Source organism: Panthera pardus, unplaced genomic scaffold, assembly GCF_024362965.1.
Source record: "Panthera pardus isolate Hobbes unplaced genomic scaffold, ASM2436296v1 HiC_scaffold_6, whole genome shotgun sequence".
In the NCBI taxonomy this organism is placed as follows: domain Eukaryota; kingdom Metazoa; phylum Chordata; class Mammalia; order Carnivora; family Felidae; genus Panthera; species Panthera pardus.
Genome location: NW_026526991.1, coordinates 63971893 through 63994280, shown reverse-complemented (window position 1 = coordinate 63994280; position 22388 = coordinate 63971893). Strand labels below are relative to the sequence as shown.

Below are 22388 nucleotides of genomic sequence, written 5' to 3'. Positions count from 1 at the left end.
TTGAGCTCACTGCTGTTCAGTGAGGAGTATGCTTCAGATCCTTTGTCCCTCTCTCTCTGCCCCTCACCCACTCCCATTTTCTCAAAAATAAATAAACATTAAAAAAAAAAAAAGCAGATGGTGGAAAGTACTTTTCACCTAAGCATTACTGCCAATAAAGTATTTGCATGTAACTCCCGAGGCTGACATCCGACAGGCATTGTAGGGGGAAAGGATGTGAGGGTGTACTGTGTGTTTAAAAGGGACAGGGGTAAGACCAGATATTCACCTTAAATCCAGCCACCGCTCCAGACTGCAAATCAGACTCGATGTTTCCTGGATCCAAGTAGGCAATACTCATAAGAAAGCCCGGTCCCGTGAAAGCCCAGAGTTTACGAAAGCTAAAACAAGAATACTATACGAGAGAGGAAGACATCAAACGAATTACCACCTCCAAATTACTGATCTAATTTATCTGTTATTTTGTTACATATAAAACAATAATATGAGCTTCATAAGATCGAAAGACTTAGGATGTTGGACACTGCGTGTGTCCAAGTTCAACTTCCATGTTACCCACTTCTTACCAATAAGCTACCTCTTCTCTGTCCAAATAGGAGCCCTTTCTTTACCTGTTCTTTCCATCAATCAGCCTCTCAGTCTAATACCTATCAGTACTCCTATGCCCAATCACTACCTAAATGGGACACTAAAAAAAAAAGAACATGAAATTCATACTTCTAGATCAAAAAATATTCACTAGGTCAACGTGGCAACTGTTTTTCAAGGTCCTCATTTTCCCAAACAGTTTCTACTTATTCTGATTACAAAAGCTGTCTTCAGAGACTGCTTGCCAAAATTAGATGTGAGGCCATTAATCTTGAGTTATCCAGCAGACTTTTCACTCCTAAGTTTTCTCTAAATAAAGTTTTCCTCCAAAGATTTGTCACTAACCTCCTCTTCAGGAATGGCAATCTTCTCATCAAAGTAGGTGGTGAAGGGCTCCTGTGAGTGCCCAGTGGACTGGGAAAGAGATGAGTTACTATAGGCGGGGTTGAGGGTACCAAGACTGGCAGAGTCCCCATGGTCTCCAGAAGCATCATCTAAATTAACAAATTTGAGAAGAAATGAAAATGAACAAAATACACTGACAACTCATCCTTAGTAACTTTTAAATTAAATCTTTTAATACCTAAATGCACAAGACCAAGCTGACTCTACTCAATTTATTTCTAATATTTTATTTATATTTTTAATAAACTAATTCCTTTCTTAAAAGTTTATTTATTTTGAGAAAGAGAGCACCAGTGAGGGAGGGGCAGAGAAAGAGGGTGAGAGAGAGAACCTCAAGCAGGCTCCATGCTGGCAGCACAGAGCCCAATGCAGGGCTCAAACTCACGAACCGTGAGATCATGACCTGAGTCAAAGTCAAGAGTCAAATGCTTAACTACTGAGCCACCCAGGCGCCCAAAATAAATGAATTCTTTAATAGGCGATATATTCACAGGGATGGAAATTCAGGAAATAAAAAAAGCTTATGGTAACAAACCTCCCTCTCACCCCTCTTCCCCAGTCACTCAGCTCTCGATCAGTTTTAACACTCTTCTTGCAATGGTTTTCCTACTTTCACACTTCTATATTCCCAGGTAGCAATTTTTAGAACCACTCCATTTTCTTCTAAAAACACGGATGTCTAGGGCTCAAAATATAACATTCCCAGGCTGGTAAAACCTAAAATCTTAACTTTTAGAAGAAAGGAACTAAGTCTGTCTAGTTCTGTCTCCAACTCATCATTTGGTAGGACTTACTCAAAGAATCATCCTTGGACATTATACCTCTGTCAGGCTTCTCAATAAATGTGGAAGTTGAAAAATCCTGCCACAGTTCAAGCTAAAATCTGAACCTGCAGGAAAGCCACCAAGCAGGAACCCTTTGCCTCCTGACTACAGTCTGCAGTGAAGAGCTTTGGGTCACGGGGTGTGGGCACCCTTGTGATAGGAGGTCTCATCTTAGACTGGTAATCAGTGTTTCCCTGAGTCCTGCATTTCGCAGTTAATCTTAAGTGCTGGGAAGGGGAGGGTCTGGAAGAAAAGGGCTAATCTGCCAGAAGGACACAAAGCCTAGTTTGGTAGCCATCAAATGGCTATTTTGAACCACAGAGCTCTCTAATGTTAGGGTTTCCAAGAAATCCTTGCAACCTCCAATTAGAAAAACAAAAGCTTTCTTTCTATAAGGAGCTGACCCACTTGAGGTGAAGTGGCCCTGAATTAATGAAGATATTTAAAGAAAAGGAATGAAAATTCTACAGGGGACATTTAGAATTCGGAAGGATTAGAGCACTCAAGAAGCTCTAATGGAATACACAGTTAAAGGTGTTTGCTCGGTATTTTATTGCTCCTCACGTTAAGTATCTGCAGTGCTGTGAAAAGCCAAAGCATTCTAAAGAATTTTATGCCAGGTCTGTGATTAATACTGCCCTTGCAAGCATTACTGCTATAGAAACCAAACTTGTAGCTAATCTTGGCTCATCTCAGGATTGGAAATAAGACAGGAGACAGATCTCTCTAGTTATAAATCCATTTTCATTTACAGCCTAAATCAGCAGATGGTGACTGGATCGGACCTGATTGGAGCAGGTCTCTGTGATGATACTGTTGGCTAGGGAAGCGGAGTTAAGGACAGTTTTTGTTACCACAGATGACAAGAAGGAAAATATGGTCAATTTCTGTTACTGATTTCAACCTAATTCCAGGGCGCCTGGGTGGCTCAATTGGTTAAGCGTCTGACTTCAGCTCAGGTCATGATCTCATGGTTCGTGGGTTCGAGTCCCTCATCGGGCTCTGTGCTGACAGCTCAGAGCCTGGAGCCTGCTTCAGATTGTGTGTCTCCCTCTCTTTCTGCCCCTCTCCCATTCATGCTTTGTCTCTCTCTCTTTCAAAAATAAGCATTAAAAAAATTAAAATAAAAAAAATAAACTTAGTTCCAAATAAAAATCAGACAATAACACAAAGCTGTAAATTACCATCTGGCATCTTCTGTTCAGGACCCAATACCATGGTGGATGACTGAGTGTCCAAGTTCTTAGAATAGGATTCTGAAATGGAGAAAAGGAAGAGAGGAATCAGCAAGAACAAACTAAAAGTTTAGAACCAGCATTTTGTTACTCTGTACAACTGATCCCGTATTATATGAAAAGAATCCTTCTACTGAATTAGATAACCTTGAAAATAATCAGTTTTCAGAGTATGATTGAGATATTTAATAAAAATATAAAAGTCTTGCTAATAAGACTTCTAAGCCAAACTGAAGCAAAAGGTGTTTCAGGGAACTAGGCAAATACTTTTTAATAAGCATCCACAGAGAGGCTGCTAGGCGATTCCCCAGTTTCTGCCCTTTGCTTCCAGATTAACTCAAATATTTAAAACCAGATTGGTCCCCCTGCCTTTTACAAGTTTTTTATTTTAATTTTTTTTAATGTTTATTTATTTTTGAGACAGAAAGAGACAGAGAATGAACGGGGGAGGATCTATTTATTTTTGAGACAGAAAGAGACAGAGAATGAACGGGGGAGGGTCAGAGAGAGAGGGAGACACAGAATCTGAAGCACGTTCCAGGCTCGGAGCTGTCAGCACAGAGCCTGACGCGGGGCTCGAACTCATGGACGATGAGATCATGACCTGAGCTGAAGTCGGACGTTTAACCAACTGAGCCACCCAGGCGCCCCAAAAGACAAAGATCTGTAACCCTTTTTGATCTAGGAAACAATTTAAGCTCATGCTTCAATTTTCTGAGAAGGGGGGAGAAAAGGAGGGCCATTATTCCCCAGGCTCATATTTCCCTGAGGAGAGAGAGAGTTCTACGACATTTCTCATTCCCTAACCCTTCAACAACCGGGAGCAGAAACTAATCACCATGGCCTTCCCTTCTTGGGCTCTCAGGGAAAGATGAGGTACCAGGAGGAATAGGCACAGTCTGCATGATGCCAGAACTTCTCTCTGGCCTGCAAGGCCCAGGTGGGGGTCGGGGGACGGCGGGATGAGTGGTTGTCCCAGAGGTCCAGCATCCTGTTGGGTTAAGTTTAACTGGGGAGAGGGGAAGATGGTTGTAAGCTCATCTAGCCACAGATCTATGGAGTATTCTCCAGTCAACCCCACCAATCAGGATGATTTTTTAACATTTTGATCTGCTGATTAAGGAATTTATTTCTCAGTTGATTTCAAATTTAGAAGGAGAAAGACAAGGCAATATTTATTGTTTTTAAAAAAAATTTTTTTAATGTTTATTTCTGAGACAGAGAGAGAGCATGAGCAGGGGAGGGGCAGAGAGAGAGAGAGAGAAAGAGAGAAAGAGAGATACAGAATCCGAAGCAGGCTCCAGGCTCCGAGCGGTCAGCACAGAGCCTGACACAGGGCTCGAACTCACAAACTGCGAGATCACGACCTGATCACGAGCCAAAGTCGGCCACTCAACCAACTGAGCCACCCAGGTGCCCTAAGGCAATATTTATTGTTAACCCTAACCCCCACTTAAATCCCAATAAAAACTATCCTCCTAAAAAGTTATAAAGCCTCTCCTTAGATATCTTTTACTGTATAAAGTCTTCATCTCTCTTGTCCCTTGTTCCTATCTGAACATTCCTCTACTTTCTTTTTTACATAATCTATCTACCAACATATTCTGTACCTATTTTAAAGAATTACAGAATTCAGACCTGAAAGGTTTTAGGTTTCATCTATCTTCCCGATGTAAAACATACTACCACTTACAAATTTGGAAAACATAACCTTTTACCTCTATAATCACCAATATCAAGTATTTTGTTGCAATGGACAACTAGCCATGTCCCTCCTATCAGGTTTTAAGACACCAGATGTCGAAAAACCAGCCAACAGATGCCAGTAATACTGATGATATTCAAACCCTCTTTAGCACCTCATCTAAATGAGATTTACATAGCTGACCATTCAGAGTAGCAGTAGCCACTTGGATTCCAATCACAGCACAGCCCTTTGGCCCCATCCAGAGCCTTTTTATTTTACATAGAATTCTAAGAAGCTAGGTTACCAGGTTATCCTAACCCATCATAAATTAGGCACTGCAAATCAGCTTTGGGACTATGGCTCTTACGGGAAAAGGTTCTGGGCCACTTGGTGTGAGGTAAAGAGCCCTTCTTTATACTTTGATCAACTCTGAGAACATTATTATTACTTAAAATTATGTTATTAATATTTTATTATGTATTATGTTATTATCAAGAATAACTCAACTTTCTTCCAATGTGGCCCCACTCACCAAGAACTGACTAAATTAGATTACTTTTATAGTGATGACTGAGAGCCTCTTTAAGGCACAGAATTGTTTAATGCATCTGGTGAAATTTTCTCCCCAAAATAAGCTTTTAAATTAAATTCTGAGAACAAACAATTCAGATAGTACTCTGTTTTTCCCCAAGCCTACAGTCTACAAAGGTGATAAATAATTTTAGACAGAACTATTTCATGATAAAATTTTTTACAATTGTTATTTGTATTCTATGGGACTATTCCTATACTAACTACATACAGAGCCAATAAGATACAAGAAGTCTGACCTTCTCTCTGAAATCTCAGGAATGTATTATTTTAAGAAAGGAAAAGAGATTATAGATTCCATTTTTCTCATCAAAACTTGCAGTTAACAAACTATAAGTTCCACTGTTTCCAGTGTCTACAGAACATAACGAGAGCAGGGAATAGAGAAGGTCAGTTATGCTTGGTATTTAAATCTCCATGAAAATTTAAGATTCATATGGAAGCACTGAGTTAATATTAAGACAGTTTTCCTCCCTAGGACTATGCCACCAGATCATTTCAGTCATTCAACTACATTAATAAAAAGATCAAGTTGAAATATAAGCAACCAGAATCAGTCCAGCAATACTTGGTAATTATGATTAATATACCTTTGATAATATTCTAGCTCACCGCAACCATAAAGCGTCACCTTCTTCCAAAGCCAGTAAGTTTCCTCCTGTCAAACAGCAACAACAGAAAAAATGGCACTCCTGGATACATGTACTGTAAACTGTTTTATCCCATTCCTTATCAAAAGTTGTAAGAATGAGGTGCCTGGATGGCTCAGTCGGTTGAGGGTCCAACTCTTGATTTCGGCTCAGGTCATAATCCTGGGGTCGTGAGATAAAGCCCCATGTCAGGCTCCTCACTGAGCATGGAGCCTGCTTGGGATTCTCTCTCTCCCTCTACCACTCTCCAACTTGTGTGTACCCACTCTCTCTCTCTTTCAAGACAAAAAAAGCTGTAAGAATGTTTACAAGTGGGGTGCCCGGCTGGCTTAGTCGGTAGAGCAATAGAGCCACGTGACTCTTGATCTCAGGGTCATAAGTTCAAGTGCCACATTGGGGTCATGAGTTCAAGCCCCACATGAGATCAAGCCCCACAGAGATTACTTTCAAACAAATGTTTTACAAGATAAAAAAGGCTAATAAAATTACATTTTCTGTCTCAAATGTTAAAAGCACCCTTTGACCCAGCAATTCTGTTTCTAAGAATGTATCCTAAAGAAACACTCATACAAGGAAGTATGTGCAAGGAAATTTCCTGTAACGCTGTTTGTAGTATCAATAGACTAAAAACAACCTTGATATCAGTCAAAGGCTGGTTAAATAGACTATGTACATTCACAGGATAGAATGCCATGCAGCTATTATAATAGAGCATATCTAATTGTACTGATAGGAGACAATCTCCAAGATATGTTTTCAAGTAAAAAATCCAATTTATAGGGGCGCCTGGGTGGCGCAGTCGGTTAAGCGTCCGACTTCAGCCAGGTCACGATCTCGCGGTCAGTGAGTTCGAGCCCCGCGTCAGGCTCTGGGCTGATGGCTCGGAGCCTGGAGCCTGTTTCCGATTCTGTGTCTCCCTCTCTCTCTGCCCCTCCCCCGTTCGTGCTCTGTCTCTCTCTGTCCCCAAAATAAATAAAAAAAAAAAAAAAAAAAAACGTTGAAAAAAAAAATCCAATTTATAGACAGTATGGAATCATTTATATGGCAAGAAGAAAAAAAGAGGAGGGATGATAATATACATACGTACATGTATGGGCTATCTCTCAAGGACATACCAAAAACTAATAATGCTGTCCCCAAGATGAAGGAGTAGGGAAGTACAAACAAGGTCAGGTGAAAGGAAGACCTCTCACTGAATATACACCATATACCATTTTGCACTTAAAAAAAAAAATCATTTTGTCATGTACTTGTACCATTTATTTATTTTTTAATGCAAAAGTCCTATGGATTCACTCAGCTTCCAAACAAATACTTTCAGAATGTGTAGATGAACTCTGACTGACAAAACTTCTGTAATGGATAATCAGAGATCTGCAGCTGTCCAGCTGGCAGGCATATAATATACTATCTTAAGCTTAACTTATTACTACTTTGTCTTAGTGCCCAAACAGCCATGCTCTGAAATTATGAATTGGGAATTTCACTTGAATGCAAAAATTAGAAGCTGCCTTGTCAGGAATTTCCTGACTCCTTAATTTGGGTATCCCCCCAAACACATACTAGCCATAATCAATTCTGAACATCTTATTAACATTATCTCATGTGTTCTCTTAGCATTCACAAGAACTCTGGAAGAACAGTTAATTTTTTAAAGAACAATTTAGATAGCCCAAATCTGTTTTTAAATTGCCCCCAAGAAAGTATGAAATACTGAATGTTAAAAAACATGTAAGTTAAGGGACGCCTGGGTGGCTCAGCTGGTTAAATATCTGACTCTTGGTTTCAGCTCAGGTCATGATCTCATGGTTCCTGAGATGGAACCGGCCATAAGTTGGGCTCCACACTGACAGTGAGGAGCCTGCTTGGGATTCTCTCTCTTTCTCCCTCTCTCTCTGACCCTCCCCTGCTGGTGCACAAACTCCCTCTCTCAAAATAAATAAATAAACCTGGGCACCTGGGTGGCTCAGTCAGTTAAGCATCTGACTTCAGCGCAGGTCATGATTTCACGGTTTGTGGGTTTGAGCTCTACACTGACAGCTCAGAGCCTGGAGCCTGCTCCGGATTCTGTGTCTCCCTCTCTCTCTGGACCTCCCCTGCTCCCACTCCTCACTTGCTCTCTCTCTCTCAAAAATAAACAAACATAAATAAATACATACATACAAACTATTTCACCGATTTCAGAGTAGTGTTCAATATTGCAAAAGTCTCCCTAAAATTAATTATAAAGTTTAGAGAGTAATGTTTTTGAACATTCCTCTAATTCATCCCTTTTTACCTCCCCTCCCCTCCCCTCCCCTATATAAATAAAATCAAAGACAGCATTAAGAAGGCAACAAACTCTCATAGAGGGAACCAAAAGTGTTTATATGGAAGCAACTGGCTAAATAAATGTGAACAGGAATGTTTAAAGCTGACTGGCAAAATTCACAAGGTAGTCAGGAATCGCTTTTGCAAAGCATGGAAGGACTGAACATCCCCACCCTGATTTATTTTTTATTTTTATTTTTTTAATTTTTTAAAAATGTTTATTTCGGAGAGAGAGAGAGAGAGAGAGAGAGAGAGAGAGAAAGAGAGAGAGAGAGCATGAGAAGGGGAGGGGCAGAGAGAGAGGGAGACACAGAATCGGAAGCAGGCCCCAGGCTCTGAGCTGTCAGCACAGAGCGTGACCCACAAACCGTGAGATCATGACCTGAGCTGAAGTCGATGCTCAACTGACTGAGCCACCTAGGCGCTCCTCGCACCCTGATTCAGACCACAGGTGCTGCCCCAAGACCCCCACCAAAGCCCATGTAAGGAGTAACATAACATAGCATAACATAGCACCTAGAGGTATTATGCTAAGTGAAATATGTCAAAGAGGGAAAGACAAATACCATATGATTTCACTTATATGTGGAATCTAAAAAGCAAAACAAACAAATGAAGAATCTCTTAAATACAGAGACCAAACGGATGGTTACCTGAGTGGAGGTGTGAGGGAAGATGGGCAAAATGGGTAACGGGGATTAAGAGGTACAAACTTCCAGGTGGCTGGGTGAGTCAGTCCATTAAGCATCTGACTTCATCTCAGGTCATGATCTCATGGTTTCTGAGTTCAAGTCCTGCACTGGTGAGCTTGAGCCCTGCTTAGGGTGAGCCCCAATTCTCTCCCTCCCTCCCTCTCTGCCCCTCGCTCACTTGCGCCCTCTCTCTCTCTCTCTCTCTCAAAAAAAAAGTACAAGCTTCCAATTTTAAAATAAATAAGTCATGGAAATGAAAAGGAAAGCATAGGGAATATAGTCAACAATACTGTAATAACATTTCACGGTGGCAGATGGGAGCTCCATGTACCATGGGAAGTGTCCCATAATGTACAGAATTGTCAAATCACTATGTTGTACACCTGATTCTAATGTAACATGATATGTCAACTATGATAATTAATTTTTAAAAAGCCTTGTGAATTTCTAAATTATTCTTGAGGATACAAAGTTTAGAATTTTTTAAATTTAGATGTAAGTGCCTCCTATTTTTCTGTTATGAAAATGAATTTGATAGAAAATGATAAAATGAAGAAAAGACAGGTTGAGACCGATTACACCTACTTCTGTGAAGGAAAAGTGAAAAGTCCCTGTGGTGTTAGTTTAAGAAAAGGCCTGAAAACTCTAATCCTCACTACCTAACTAGAGAATGTCTTCATATTAGAATGTCTTCAGCCAAAGCCACAGAAACACACCCAGTTCACAAAGTACAAACAGTACTCCTATTGTACAATGTGCTTAATACGCATCAGGGCTTCTGTATGTGTGTGTCTCTTTCTCACTCTGGCACGATGGCCATTAAGATACCAGTGTGGACTGTTTTTCATTTTACTGACTTTGTATACTGTAGTAATAATCTCAAAATTGGGATAATCTTGCTTAGTCTCCCAGAGAACCACAATTTCAACTCAACATCAAGTTTGCTGTTTCTCGCTTGAGCTGGACTTCTGAGAATCTGTTTCACAGTTGAAAGAAAAACATGACATTGAGAACACTGAATGACAAAAAAAAAAAGAAGAAAAAAAAATGTTAAGCAGCAAGGAGAGAGGGAGTAAGAAATGGGGAGAAAGATAATGAAACTGGCTGCCTGGGTGTCAAAGATGATAACAGCTGGGAGAAATGTGGCCAGGCTGTCCAGAAGTACTGATCTTTCAAAAAATATATCACTCATCAACCAGAGACTTCAGAATTAGAAGGACCTGATACCTACTAGACAGAACACTTTCTCTGCTCATTGCTGAGGGTTAACCAGCTTTCAAACCTCTATGCTCACAAGTCAGGGTCCCTGAAGTCTTACCTCTAGAGACTGTAGCTGGGTCTTTGTTCCTCCCAATTCTCACACAGAGAGCTTCCTCTGATTTCTTCCTAACCAGAAGTAAACAGCAGTGCATTTCCCTTTGGGGGAACCAACCTGGCCTCCCAGCCTGACGCATCTATCCTGCAACTCTACGCTCTGTGAACAATTTCAAACACCCCTTTATATTGAAATAAGAAGGTCAGTATTAAATAAGCCTATACCCACTCATGCCTCAGAAAAATGTTTTGCCCTCACACTTGCATGAGTCATTTTCCTCTGGCAAATGTGAAGAATGATTATTACTAGACTACATTCAATTCATTCATTCCAATGACACATTCTGGCCCCTCGGACGTAGCCTGGCCTTAACAATTTGAGTACATATTTTCCTCAACACGTCTTTTCTTAAAGTAAAGAAAAATTATATGTACAGACAAATAACACTTACTACAAGATTCTCCAGCTGCACACCTGCCTCCTTCTGCTCTTTGGAACCTGTTTAAAATTTTAATAATTAACTTGCAGCCTTCTCCTTTCATTACCTAGGGGTTTTAGCAGTCACTTGATTACTAGCGATTAATGGGACCAAAACAAAAATAACCCAAACAAGATCACCTACCAGCAATAAGCATAAAGACAAGCCTAAGAACCTCAACTTCCCAATTCAAGGTTTTACTGGAAACTTTGGTCTTCACATTAAAAAATGTAAGTGACTTCAGCCTTAAAATTAAAAGTGGAGGGGCACCTGGGTGGCTCAGTCGGTTAAGCGGCCGACTTCGGCTCAGGTCATGATCTCACGGTCAGTGAGTTCAAGCCCCGCGTCGGGCTCTGTGCTGACAGCTCAGAGCCTGGAGCCTGTTTCAGAATCTGTGTCTCCCTCTCTCTGACCCTCCCCTGTTCATGCTCTGTCTCTCTCTGTCTCAAAAATAAGTAAACGTTAAAAAAAAAAAAAAAATTAAAAGTGGAAAAGGAACTAGATGATAAGTATATTTTCTATCATTCCTGGCCAACTATTTTATATTCCATTCCCATTTTATTATAGTTTATAATACAAACAATGTTGTATGTTATCCATGATGTCCCTGATGATGTCTGAAGGGTCTTTCTTTGTGTCTCCAGGGGCCCAAAAATGTCAATTGTTAAATATCTGTTTGTTAAATTATCAAAAGAATGAATAGCATCTGATGAGACAAAAGGGGTCTAGCTTTTCCAAAGCCTTATATTCTGCACATTCCAATGCTCCCTGCCTTCTTTTCCAAAATATTTTATTCAGACCACAGAGACTCAGATGATAAGGATGACAACAACATTAGAGCAAAAGGCTTCCTTTTCTGCCTTAAACACTCAACTCTGAAGATGCCACTCCCTTTCCTCCTTACTCAAGCACAAGTAAAGAGGTTTCGAGAAGACACCGTCCTCTACCCTCACCAAACCCACATCCAACTTTCAACCCTACAGAAGTACTAAATTGTCTCATTCCAAAGCTAAATAACTGAACGTATACCATCCGTACTTCAGCCAAATCGGGACAGCATACTCTTTTTCACAAATTCGGAGTTTCTCATTTTGTGATTATGCTATGTGTGTAAATAGCAGCTTTCATGGAAGGGGAGAATTGGAAGACAAAACAGTCTTCCATTAGTGCCTTCCAGATAACATCGTGAGAACTTAGGAGAGACTTTTAGGGGCACCTGGGTGGCCCTAAAATCAAGTGTCTGACACTCGATTTCAGCTCAGGTCACGATCTCACAGTTCGTGAATTTGGGCCCTGCATCAGGCTCTGGAGTAGAGCCTGCTTGGGATTCTGTCTCCCTCTCTCTCTCTCTGTCCCTCCCCTCTCAAAATAAACAAACATTAAAAAGAAATTTAAGAAAAAAGAGACAATTTTAAACTCATGGAAAGGGTATAAATCTGTCAGCAGACTGTATTTATGTACATGGGGAGGAGACAAGGAATAAAGACGCCTTTCACTCCACAGCACCCACCCAAAAGATGCTACTTTATGGATACTGTTCTCTAACCTCTAACCTTGACGTCACTGAGTCAAAACTGAAGTAAAACTGCTTAGTAGTTGCTCTGTAGAGTAATCCAAGGAACCACTGCGGATTTCCTAACAGTAAAGTAAGATTAGATTCATACCAAGCTTCCCCATTCATTAACAAGAAGTGTTGCCAGGCTGCCCAGAAATTCCCCTCCGAAGTCCCACAGCCATCCCGGAAACATGAGAAACCAAGTATACTGCAATCATGGCCTTTTTGGTAGTGGATCCAAAATAAACCGTGCCTGGGCCAAGACTGTCAATGAAGTATTTTCCAATGAAAAACTAAACAGCCCAAAAAGTTTTGAGGCTTCGTTTACTCAACACAGCTGTCACAGCCATACCTAGAATAGTGATAGTTTCCAACCTTATTTAATGATACAGTAAACACCCAGTAGGAAGCCTCTAATCACCCGGAATTATACTATACCTTCAGGTCAACGTTAACACCAGGGATGGAAAACAAGGGCCTAAGGATTCATTCACAATAGGCTTACACGATTCTGAGCAAAGGGTAAGTTATAAGATCAAAATTCTTTAGACGGGAATCTTTAGCGGAAAGAAGGCACGTGTTAAGTAATAAAAATTCCTACACGCCAAGAACTAAGCACTTCATCTGTATCAACTTATTTTATACTCACTAACAAACCTGTAAGATTTATAGTATCAATTCTCATTTTAAATTCCTGGAGACAAATGAACCAGGAGGCTAAGCAACTTGCTCAAAGGTTTACACAGCCAAGAAGTGGTGCAAACTGGTGGGCCTTCCATTCACAGGAGTCACGGTCAACAGTGTCCCCCCGGTTTCACCGACATTCACTAAAATAATGGCCAGCAAAAGTTTCTGGAAGCCCATTTGCCCTTGCTGCTCCTTCCACAGAATTTCTGCTTTTGCCTTCCACTTTAGAGATATGCCGCGTTCCCTTAACTTCGCAGCACTCTTCTGAAAGCAACAGACAATATGAAAATATGCTCATTTTACACACAGGAAAACTCAATCCCAGGTTCCTCAACTTCTTCCCTAATGATGCTCTTTGAAATCGTCTGGTACATGAGTCGGGGAATTGGGGCGCGGGGCGGGGGGGGGGGGGGGGGGGGGAGTGGAAAGGAATCCAAAGACGGAATATCGCAGCTTTAAAAGCAGGGATACAAGAAACCGAACAGTCGGAGAGCATCCACCCCACTTCAATACCGTGTGCCCCCTATAAAAGTACCTGGAGCCAGGAAGCGGCACAAAGAGCCCTAAAACCAATCTACACGCGAGTACTCAGCGGCCTGCCCAGGCCCTTCACTCGAAGGCGCTCCATGGATGTCGGCTGCACTAAAGTGATCTTTATTGTTAAAGAGGAGCGGCGGGAGGCCCAGGGAACGGGCGCGGCCCCAGGGCTCCGCAGATAAGAAGGCGGCTGCGGGGACCTTGCCCTGTGCCCGTCGCCTCCTCCGCGGCGTGAAGCGGGTCAGCGCACCCTGGATCACGGGTTCCCGCGCGGCGGCAGGTCCACACGGGAGTTCGGCCATTTCGCCTAGGCCGCGGCGGGGAAGGGACGAGGCCCCACAACCTCAGGCGTTCGCTCCCTGCCCCCACCCCCCGCCCCGCTCTCTGTCTTCCTTCGAATAAGGCGGCTCTGTCTGGCCCCCCGCACCGCCCCTCGCCGTCCCGCATGGCGCCCCGCGTGCCCCATACTGGCCCCGGCGCCTGCTCCCTGGCCCACCCCCGCGCCCTCCCGGCCGGCCTGGGGAAACTGGTGCGGCCGCGTGACCCCTGACCTCGCCCGCCGGTGGCCTTACCGGTTCCGCAGCCACCAGACAGGATGCCCTCGCGCTGGCCGCTCCATATCCCGGGAGCTAGCGCCAAGCCTGCCAACCCCCTACACGCCCCGCGATTGGCCGATAGGACCGCAGTTGCACATTCCTATTGGCTGGACTCCTCGTATTCCCGGTAGCTGCCGGCGCGCGTGGCCAGCTGAGGGCGTCCCGAGGGTCCGCCCACCCCAGGGTCAGCAGGCTGGAGGCGGGGCCACGACGGCCTGGGCTGGAGCTGTTTCTCGCCGAGCCATTGCGAGCGCGGGTCGTGCTCAACTGAGTGTGGATATCGGGGCTTCGGCGGTCCTGCGCCCAGTCCCGGGTCAGATCAATTTCCTACCTCAGTTAGCCGCTGCCTCACATTAGATACTGGCAGTCAAGCCCCCTTTTTTTCTGGAGACTTTGTTCAGCGAGGTACAGCTCCACTCCATAAAGTTTAGCCAACCTGGCAGGACCATATGCTCTCGTCCCCAGAGCCACACCATAGTATCTGCTGCTTCACCGAAAGCAACCCACACCCGGGAGGAATCGCGAGACATCAGCTAGTACAGCCAGTTCCACCGCATCAGATGCCCCACTCCCAAGCCTCTGTAATGAATTGTTTTCCTCCATCCTACCCGGCTGGTTCACTTCTTCCTCCAAGCTTTATCTCTGCCTACCTAAAAGCGATCCCGCCCCAGCCCCAACCTCACAACGCCAGCCTTTCCCTGAAGATGATAGCCAGACTAGTGGTGCTTTAGAGGGAAGAAAAATTGTCTGACGAGCCACCCTCATTTTCTACAATGCCCTTTAGAGCTTCCAGAAACATTCTTAGACACCCCCCTACAGCTTACGTTGAAGATAACCAGGCTTATCTAACCAAATTGTAGGCTTAGAGAGGAAAAGAAGCATAAACGCCTCCAACTTCTTTCTCCACGTAAAAAACTGCTAGGAGAAAATTTTATTAGATAGTAAAAAGAGTCCAAGAGAGGAGGAAGGAGAATGAACTGCAAAAAGAAAACTCCAAATCAAGTACAAAGTAAAAATCTCAGGGACAAAAAAACTGGGCTGAGTATCCTCAGTTACTCTGGAACAGGCTGGTTTCCATACAGAACTTCCCCTAGAGAGAAAAAGAAAATGCACAAATTAGTTCTGAGAATCTCTCTCCAACACCTCTGGGTAGTTTTCAGAAAGGCTTGATGAAGTCCTTCCAGACCAGAACCTTTCCTGTGGGAACTTCTGCTGCAACTAGAAAGTAAAATGGCTGGAGCCATTCATGTTCCCCTAACGGGTCTGCTCAGCTAAGCAACCTCTTTGGGCTTCCGCATGGTTGCTGGCTACTTACTGAGCTCACAGTGTGGAGCTTCATCCTTCTTAGGTTGCTTCTTCATTGTGCAGGCTGGATTTGACTTTTCCGAGCGTCGGCTCCTGCCTGTATATATGCAGACAAGTGCGCCTCCCTTGGTTAGATAAGGGCACTTGGGCTGCTCTGGGCAACACCACGTTGGTAAAGACACTGCCGGGAATTTCAAGAGGCAAACCACACCCTTCAAAGCATAATCAAATTTCATCTTTGACCTGCCATGAAAAGGGAAGCATCGTATATCTGCCACTCCCGGATATTAATGAACAATTAATTGAGTTTGAAAACGTGTATTCCAAGATTTCGTCTTTGATCCACCGGGCAGGAGCTGGAGGCCAATCTGTGAGTGGCAGTGGATGAAAGGGGTGGAGTAAAAGGAATTGCTTTCCTTCAGGATGCCACTCCCCTTGGTGTGAAGCTAGTTAGAGCACTTGTACCACGGCAGCATGTGCACAAGGACTCTGCTCCCATAAGGTGTTAGCTGAAACCAATTAACCCCAAGCCTGACAGTCCACTAGTATTTTCCATAGGTACGTGCGGCACTGATGCAATTATGAGGAGTCTCACGGTGTGGGTAAAAGCACCGCCCAGTCTGTCCCTTGGGATCTGAGGGACCCGCTGGCTCAGGCTGGTCAATCAGTGATCCACAGGCTGACAACAAAGACATGCGAACCCAGGACTGGGGCATCTGCTGGAAAAGAAAAAGAAAAAACAAAAATGAAAACCTGAGACTGTAAAAAAAATCCAGAGCAAGCCCAGAATTTCTCAATCTGGGAGAAGGGGAATTGAAAGAATGAGGAAATCATGCCTCTGGCAAATAGTTTAGTAGGCCAGCTGGAGGCAGAGGTGGAAAGGAGACATGGGGGCGGGGCAAGTAAGAAGAGTGAAGTGGGATACTGGGAGGAAGAAATTGCTGCCTTCAGAAACTTTTCTCATAGTTTTAAAGAAAATCTGCTTAATACCACAAAAACATATGCAAATAAGTGCGATAGAAAGAAATGTCTTAGAATGGAAAAGAAAGAAAAGAGTAATCGATTCATATTGGTCAAAGTAGGCTTCTAGCAGGTGGCTCTGCTTCCTATTCAGAACAACTGTAGGGTCAGAAGATCTACAAATCTCTTTCCCTGGATCCCAGATGAAGATCTCTTTGTTCAAGGGCATGCACAAATACTAAAAGTCGTACCATTACAATGTGCCCTGCTCCTTGTCCTTGTGCTACCTCAGACAAGTTCCCCAATGCAGAGCTGCCTTAGATTGAGTGGGGCACTGATTTGTCCCCCTTCCCAGGAAAATATGTACACACGAAATCATCCCTGAACTAAAATGTTGGAGGAAGAAGCCCTATTTTGGTTTAGGAGTTCCAAAAACAGGAATGGATTTTACAATGAGACTCTACCATAGCTCCTGTTTCGTTTACTCAACAGTTCCCCTGGTATATACACTCCACTCATGCCTTCCAGGTCCGCGATTCTCACTGACATTAACTGCATTCTTATTATGTATCCGTATCAGACACCACATATAACATGTCACAAAAATGAGCCAGGCTTTGAACACAGATCTGTTCTTGAAGAACCAGCGCTCAACTACCATACCATTCTGCCTCTGTTGTGTACACCTAAAACAATTCCCTTTCATTCAACTCCAGCTCAAAAAACAATCTCTTGTAAATTCCCTGAATATCCCACATTACCACAGTAGCCAACTCGTTTCTGGGTAGATGTTAATATGTGTTTGTGTCGCGCGTGCCCTTTATCGAAATAGGAGACTTTTCCTTCCATGCTTTACCTTTGACCCACCCTCCAAGTATTCTTTTTCATGCTTTTGTTTTCCCTGAAACAGCTGCTAGGAATTAACTCCTCCCACCCCTCCCCTTCCTTACCTGGAAAACTCATTATTATCATTTAAGCTTCCCTTAAAATATCCCCCTCCGTGATGCATTCCCTGCCTCCTCCAGGCTGCATTAGCCCTCTATTCTCTTTGACCCAAGCACTTTTTGCTCTACTCTAGCACTGCCTCATTCTGTATATACCTATTGAGAATCTACTGTGTGCCAGGCATAGATGGGGTGGTACAGATATAAACACAAATAAGATAAGCACAGCCTCTTACAGGGCTATTGTTTTGGTGCATCCCTTCTCCCACTAACTTGTTAGCTTCTCAATACGGGTGATTATCTTATCTTTGTACACCTGCTAACAAAGGCCAGCTATATGGGAGGTGTTTCATAAACGGATTAGCCCACTTTTTAATATGTTATGGCTGACATATTGCCTGACAAGGCAATACAGAATAATGATTAGGATATGTTTATATTAATGTATCTATTTCCCAAGTTGAGTCTTACTACCCTAAAAACATTCCTCCCTCGAATCCGCTAGCCTTGTAAGGCTATTGCTGTGATAAATGTTAGAATGCACAGACAGGATCCCCCTTGGGAATAAAGGACTTATGACCCCAGCTGTTGAAGTGGGCACACTGCTGGCAGATGGCCCTCAGCTGTCACGTCATGCCTCTTTCTTAGGCAGCCCACACGGAATGACTGATTTATGTAGGAGCGTAAAGATTCATCCCTCTCACCCCAACTAGGAACAGCTCTGAAAGTCAGCTGAGCCTTCGTCCTGCCTCACAGCCCGACTTCTCCTTCGGTGCAGATTTGCTTCCCTTACCTTCGTGGTGATCTCAAGAGCACTTCCTAATAAACCTAGTGCTTCCAACACAGAGTTGGCTTCCCTTACTTCCTCTTCTTGTAAAACCCAAAATCAAGGTCTCTGAAAAAGTGACCAGCACTCACTCTGCTTCCTGAACACTCCTTTATTTTTCCACCCTTTGTGATCTACCCCGGTAAGTACTTTCTTGTTAGCTAAATAATATCGTCATTGGCCATCTATGGTCAGAACCCACAGACTCTTGAGCTCTTGCCACATTCGAAATGTCATACCACTCCTCTTCCAACTCTGTTTCTTCGGATTCCATCATACTGTGCTCTCTGGGCAGTTCTATTTGGATCGCGCTTCCTCTACTTTCTTCATTTGCTACTTTTCTTCTTCCTACTCCTTAAATGTTGGCATTCCTTAGGTTCAACCCTTGGTCCCCTAATTCTACACAATCCCTACAACTTCAGTGTAACAATACCGGGACCCACCCAGCATTAGAGACACTATGGGACAGCTTGGAATAACGGAAAGAGCAACCTCTTAAGAGTAACACGGACCTGGATTTGAGGTCTAGCCAGCTGGGAAACCATGGGTACGCTCTTAAATCTTTGTGTTGATATGGTATGATAAGTGGGTATGATACTAACTTCTGAAGGATATTCTCTCTATCGTTTGTTCCCCAAATGCACCAATGTTCTTTCTTGCCTCCCCACCTTTTCACATGCTGTGCTCCTGCTGGAACATTCTTGCTCTACACATCTTTCAGCTGGGCCTATTCCTACTCACCACTGAGGTCTCACTTTAAATGCTTCTTCCTCCAAAAGCCTTCCACGAGCCCAAGTGTCTGAGTAAGGCATGTTTTCTATGTAGTCCTATGATATACTATACTGTATTCTTCCCTTTCCCATAACACTGAATTGCTTTTGTGGTTTGTATTTCTCCTTGAGAGCCAGAACTTTATCATGTTCACTGGTGTGTCCTTGGGGAGGAGTCTCAGGCTGTGATAGCATCCCTTCACAGCCATGGCACCATTTCACCTTCTTGACAATGATTCCCAAAGGCCATTACTCTCTGTACCCTCTTTCCCTGAGCTACACCTGCCTCTTGGACTTTCTCCTCGCATGTCCAGCTAGAAAGTCAGCATTACTATATCCCCAACTATCCTCCTTTCTCTTCAAACCAGGTTGTTCTTACAATTTCCTTATATTCCCAGTTTCTAGGACTTGAAAACTGAAGGTTATCATGGATTCCTCATCTTCCCTTACATAAAATAATGGTAATTATGTAGCCTACCTGCGCAAGGTCAGTTGTCCCCTTCTATTTCAACTGCTACCTTCCTGCTTAGGCCCCCATAGCTCTGACCTCCACAGCCTCAATTTCCTCCTGATCAATCTATTTCTCTTCCCCACTTGGAAACTTCCTATAGCCTACAGAGTAAAGAAGGAAAGAGGAGATCACATCAACTAAGTGCCACTTCATGCCACGTGGAGGATATTTTACACACATTATCACATTAAATACAGAACAGACTTTTCATCTGGCATTCAAGATCCCCCACACCATGGTTCCAGCCCTCCTTCCACCTCATCTTCCACCTCTCCACCATGCAAACCCTTCCTTTCCGTTGAATTTCCGATTTTCTTTCCCCAACACACCCTGGGTTTACCTGACCCTATGCTTTTGGCTCCTTTTGTTACCTCCACTCACAGTTCTAGTCTCCATTTTTTTAATGCTTTTTATCAAAATTTGTTTTTAAGTTTGTTTATTTGGGGGCGGGAGAGCACGAGAAGGGGAGGGGCAGAGAGAGGGAGAGGGAAAGAAAGAATCCAAGGAGGCTCCAAGCTGCCAACACAGAGCCTGATGCAGGGCTCGATCCCACAAACCGTGAGATCGTGACCTGAGTCAACATCAAGAGTTGAACATTCAACCAACTGAGTCACCCACGTGTCCCTCTAGTATCCATTTTTCAAGGCTCAACTCAAATACCACCTGCTCCCTTAAAGCCTTTCCTGATTCTCACGGGATATGACTTCTGCTGCTCCAGAATCTTTGTGAGGGCTTTTTTTTTTTTTTTTTGGCTCAAATTTTTCCTTTTATTAGTTATTTGAGCTTATTCTCTAATTTTTGCCAGTAGAGTATGAGCTTCATAAAGATAGCTGTACATACATTATTTTTTTATTGTTCACTGCACCTAGTAATATACTTAGCACATCCTTTAGCACTCAATAAACATTTGTGATCTTGAACTTTAGCTTGGATTTGACTTTACATATATGTGACCTGTAAAAGTGCTTTTCAAACTGAGTCTCAATCCATCTTACTGAATGATGAAGTCAATTTAGTGGGTCACAATCCGAATTTTTAAAAAGTGAAATAGGTTGAGGCACCTGGGTGGCTCAGTCGGTTGAGCGTCTGACTTTGGCTCAGGTCACGATCTTACGGTTTGTGAGTTCAAGCCCCGCGTCAGGCTCTGTGCTGACAGCTCAGAGCCTGGAGCCTGCTTCGGATTCTGTGTCTCCCTCTCTGTCTGTCCCCCCCGCCCCCCACCTCAAGAATAAGTAAACATTAAAAAAAATTTTTTTAATGAAATAGGAAATATCAAAGAATGTTATAAGTACTAAGGTAGGTATTGCTTTTTAAAACTTTAATGATGTGTGTGTGTGGCTTCTTACCATAGCAGTCAAAAAAAGGTGGAAAAGCACCACTTTAATACATATGCATTATTTCAGTCAGCTGATTACAAGCTCCTTGATGACAGAAAGCAGATCTGACCAACTCTAACCTTACAATCGGTGAGAGCCAACCCCCTACTCCTGAACCTCACTCATTCCAGAAAGCTGCCCTAGGAATTAAAAGAGGGACTCAAGGCAAACAGCAAGGTCCTATTAAGTGAGCTTCTCCTCTGTTAAGAGAGACAAAAAATAAATAAATTCGTGAAGAAATTCTACAAATACTTAAGAAAGCAGATGGAAAACTATAGACCAGGCCTTGGATTTAGCACCAGAAGACCCACATTAGAGTTCTCGCTCTGCTGTTCACTGTGTGATGCTGAATGAATTGCTTGATTTCTTGAGCTTCAGTTTTAACCAATTAAAAGAACAACATATACCCCGCCTCACATAACTGTATTAAAATTAAGTTTTATATACACACGAGATTATTTTGTAAACTATAAAAATGTTCAAAAGTTTTAGATAAAAACCTGCATGTGTCATTCAGTAAAAAAGTGAAAATTGATGGGGCACAAATTATACAGCTAAATGGGCACGAGGTGTGATTTTCATTTTGTTTTTTGATGGTCAGTGACACCCAGAAACCCACTCAGACTGGTGTGCTCAAAGGGAACTGAATCATTCACATAAGTGGGAAATCCAATGGCACATCTAGCTTGAAGCAGGGCTGGATCTGAGGACTCAGATAATATTGCCAAGCTACTGTGCACCTGTCTTTATCTAACTCTCTCTCTCTCTCTCTCTCTCTCTAGACTCTGTATCCATCCTAGAATAATTTTATTCTCAAGCAAGTTCTCCTTGCATGGGGGAACAATGGCCACCATCTGCTCTGGGCCAATGTGATCCTCACAGCCTGGAGTATCTCTTTCCCTATTGTTCCAGCAAAAGTGTTGGGGAGGGCTGTGTCTGATAACCTAGCTTGGGTCACGAACCAAGTCCCAAGCTGAAAACAGTGCCCAGGGGTGCCTGGGACACAAGCTGACCATTAGAGCTAGGGGGTGTGGTCAGCCCTACTGGAGTCATCTGAACTGAAAAAGAGATTGGTAGGGAGTCTTCTCCAGGGGTCAGAGATTCAGAATGACAGAGATTCAGAATGACCAAGTTTCTAAAGCTGAATAGGATTAGTTTAGAAAGACTTCATGGTTTCTTCTGCTTAGCTTCACCATAGAACAGCAGAGGAATGTTTGTTCCATTTCATTTCATTTACTTCATAAATATAGCACCGAGGATCTATACTATGTGCAAGTGGTGTTCAAGGCACTGGAATATTGTAATGATCAAGATATACAAATGTCCTGCTCTCAGAGAACTTACATTCTGTGGGGGAGACCAATAATAAACAAGTCAATAAATATAAGTGAGAAAGTAATAAATTCTATTAAAAAATAAATTTGAGGGGCGCCTGGGTGGCTCAGTCGGTTAAGCGTCTGACTTCGGCTCAGGGCATGATCTCACGGTCCGTGAGTTCGAGCCCCACGTCGGGCTCTGTGCTGACAGCTCAGAGCCTGGAGCCTGC

The 22388-nt window shown here is 43.1% G+C and overlaps 1 protein-coding gene across 8 annotated transcripts in view; it reads right to left on the bottom strand.

Annotated features, from left to right (window-relative positions):
• Positions 1-22388, bottom strand: part of SLC11A2 (solute carrier family 11 member 2) — a 43338-nt gene that overhangs the window by 18666 nt on the left and 2284 nt on the right. For 5 of the 8 annotated variants that reach the window (XM_019419356.2, XM_019419357.2, XM_019419359.2 and 2 more), the window contains exons 3-7: positions 19434-19567; positions 15466-16174; positions 3002-3073; positions 934-1082; positions 269-394 (exon numbers count right to left, since the gene is read on the bottom strand). In XM_019419356.2, coding sequence (XP_019274901.2) covers positions 269-394; positions 934-1082; positions 3002-3073; positions 15466-15691 — 573 coding nt within the window. In that variant the 5' untranslated portion in view covers positions 15692-16174; positions 19434-19567. Of the gene's footprint in view, positions 1-268; positions 395-933; positions 1083-3001; positions 3074-13552; positions 13664-14126; positions 14250-15465; positions 16175-19433; positions 19568-22388 lie in introns of those variants that run through there. The other 3 variants (XM_019419358.2, XM_019419362.2, XM_053895676.1) reach the window with 3 other exon arrangements.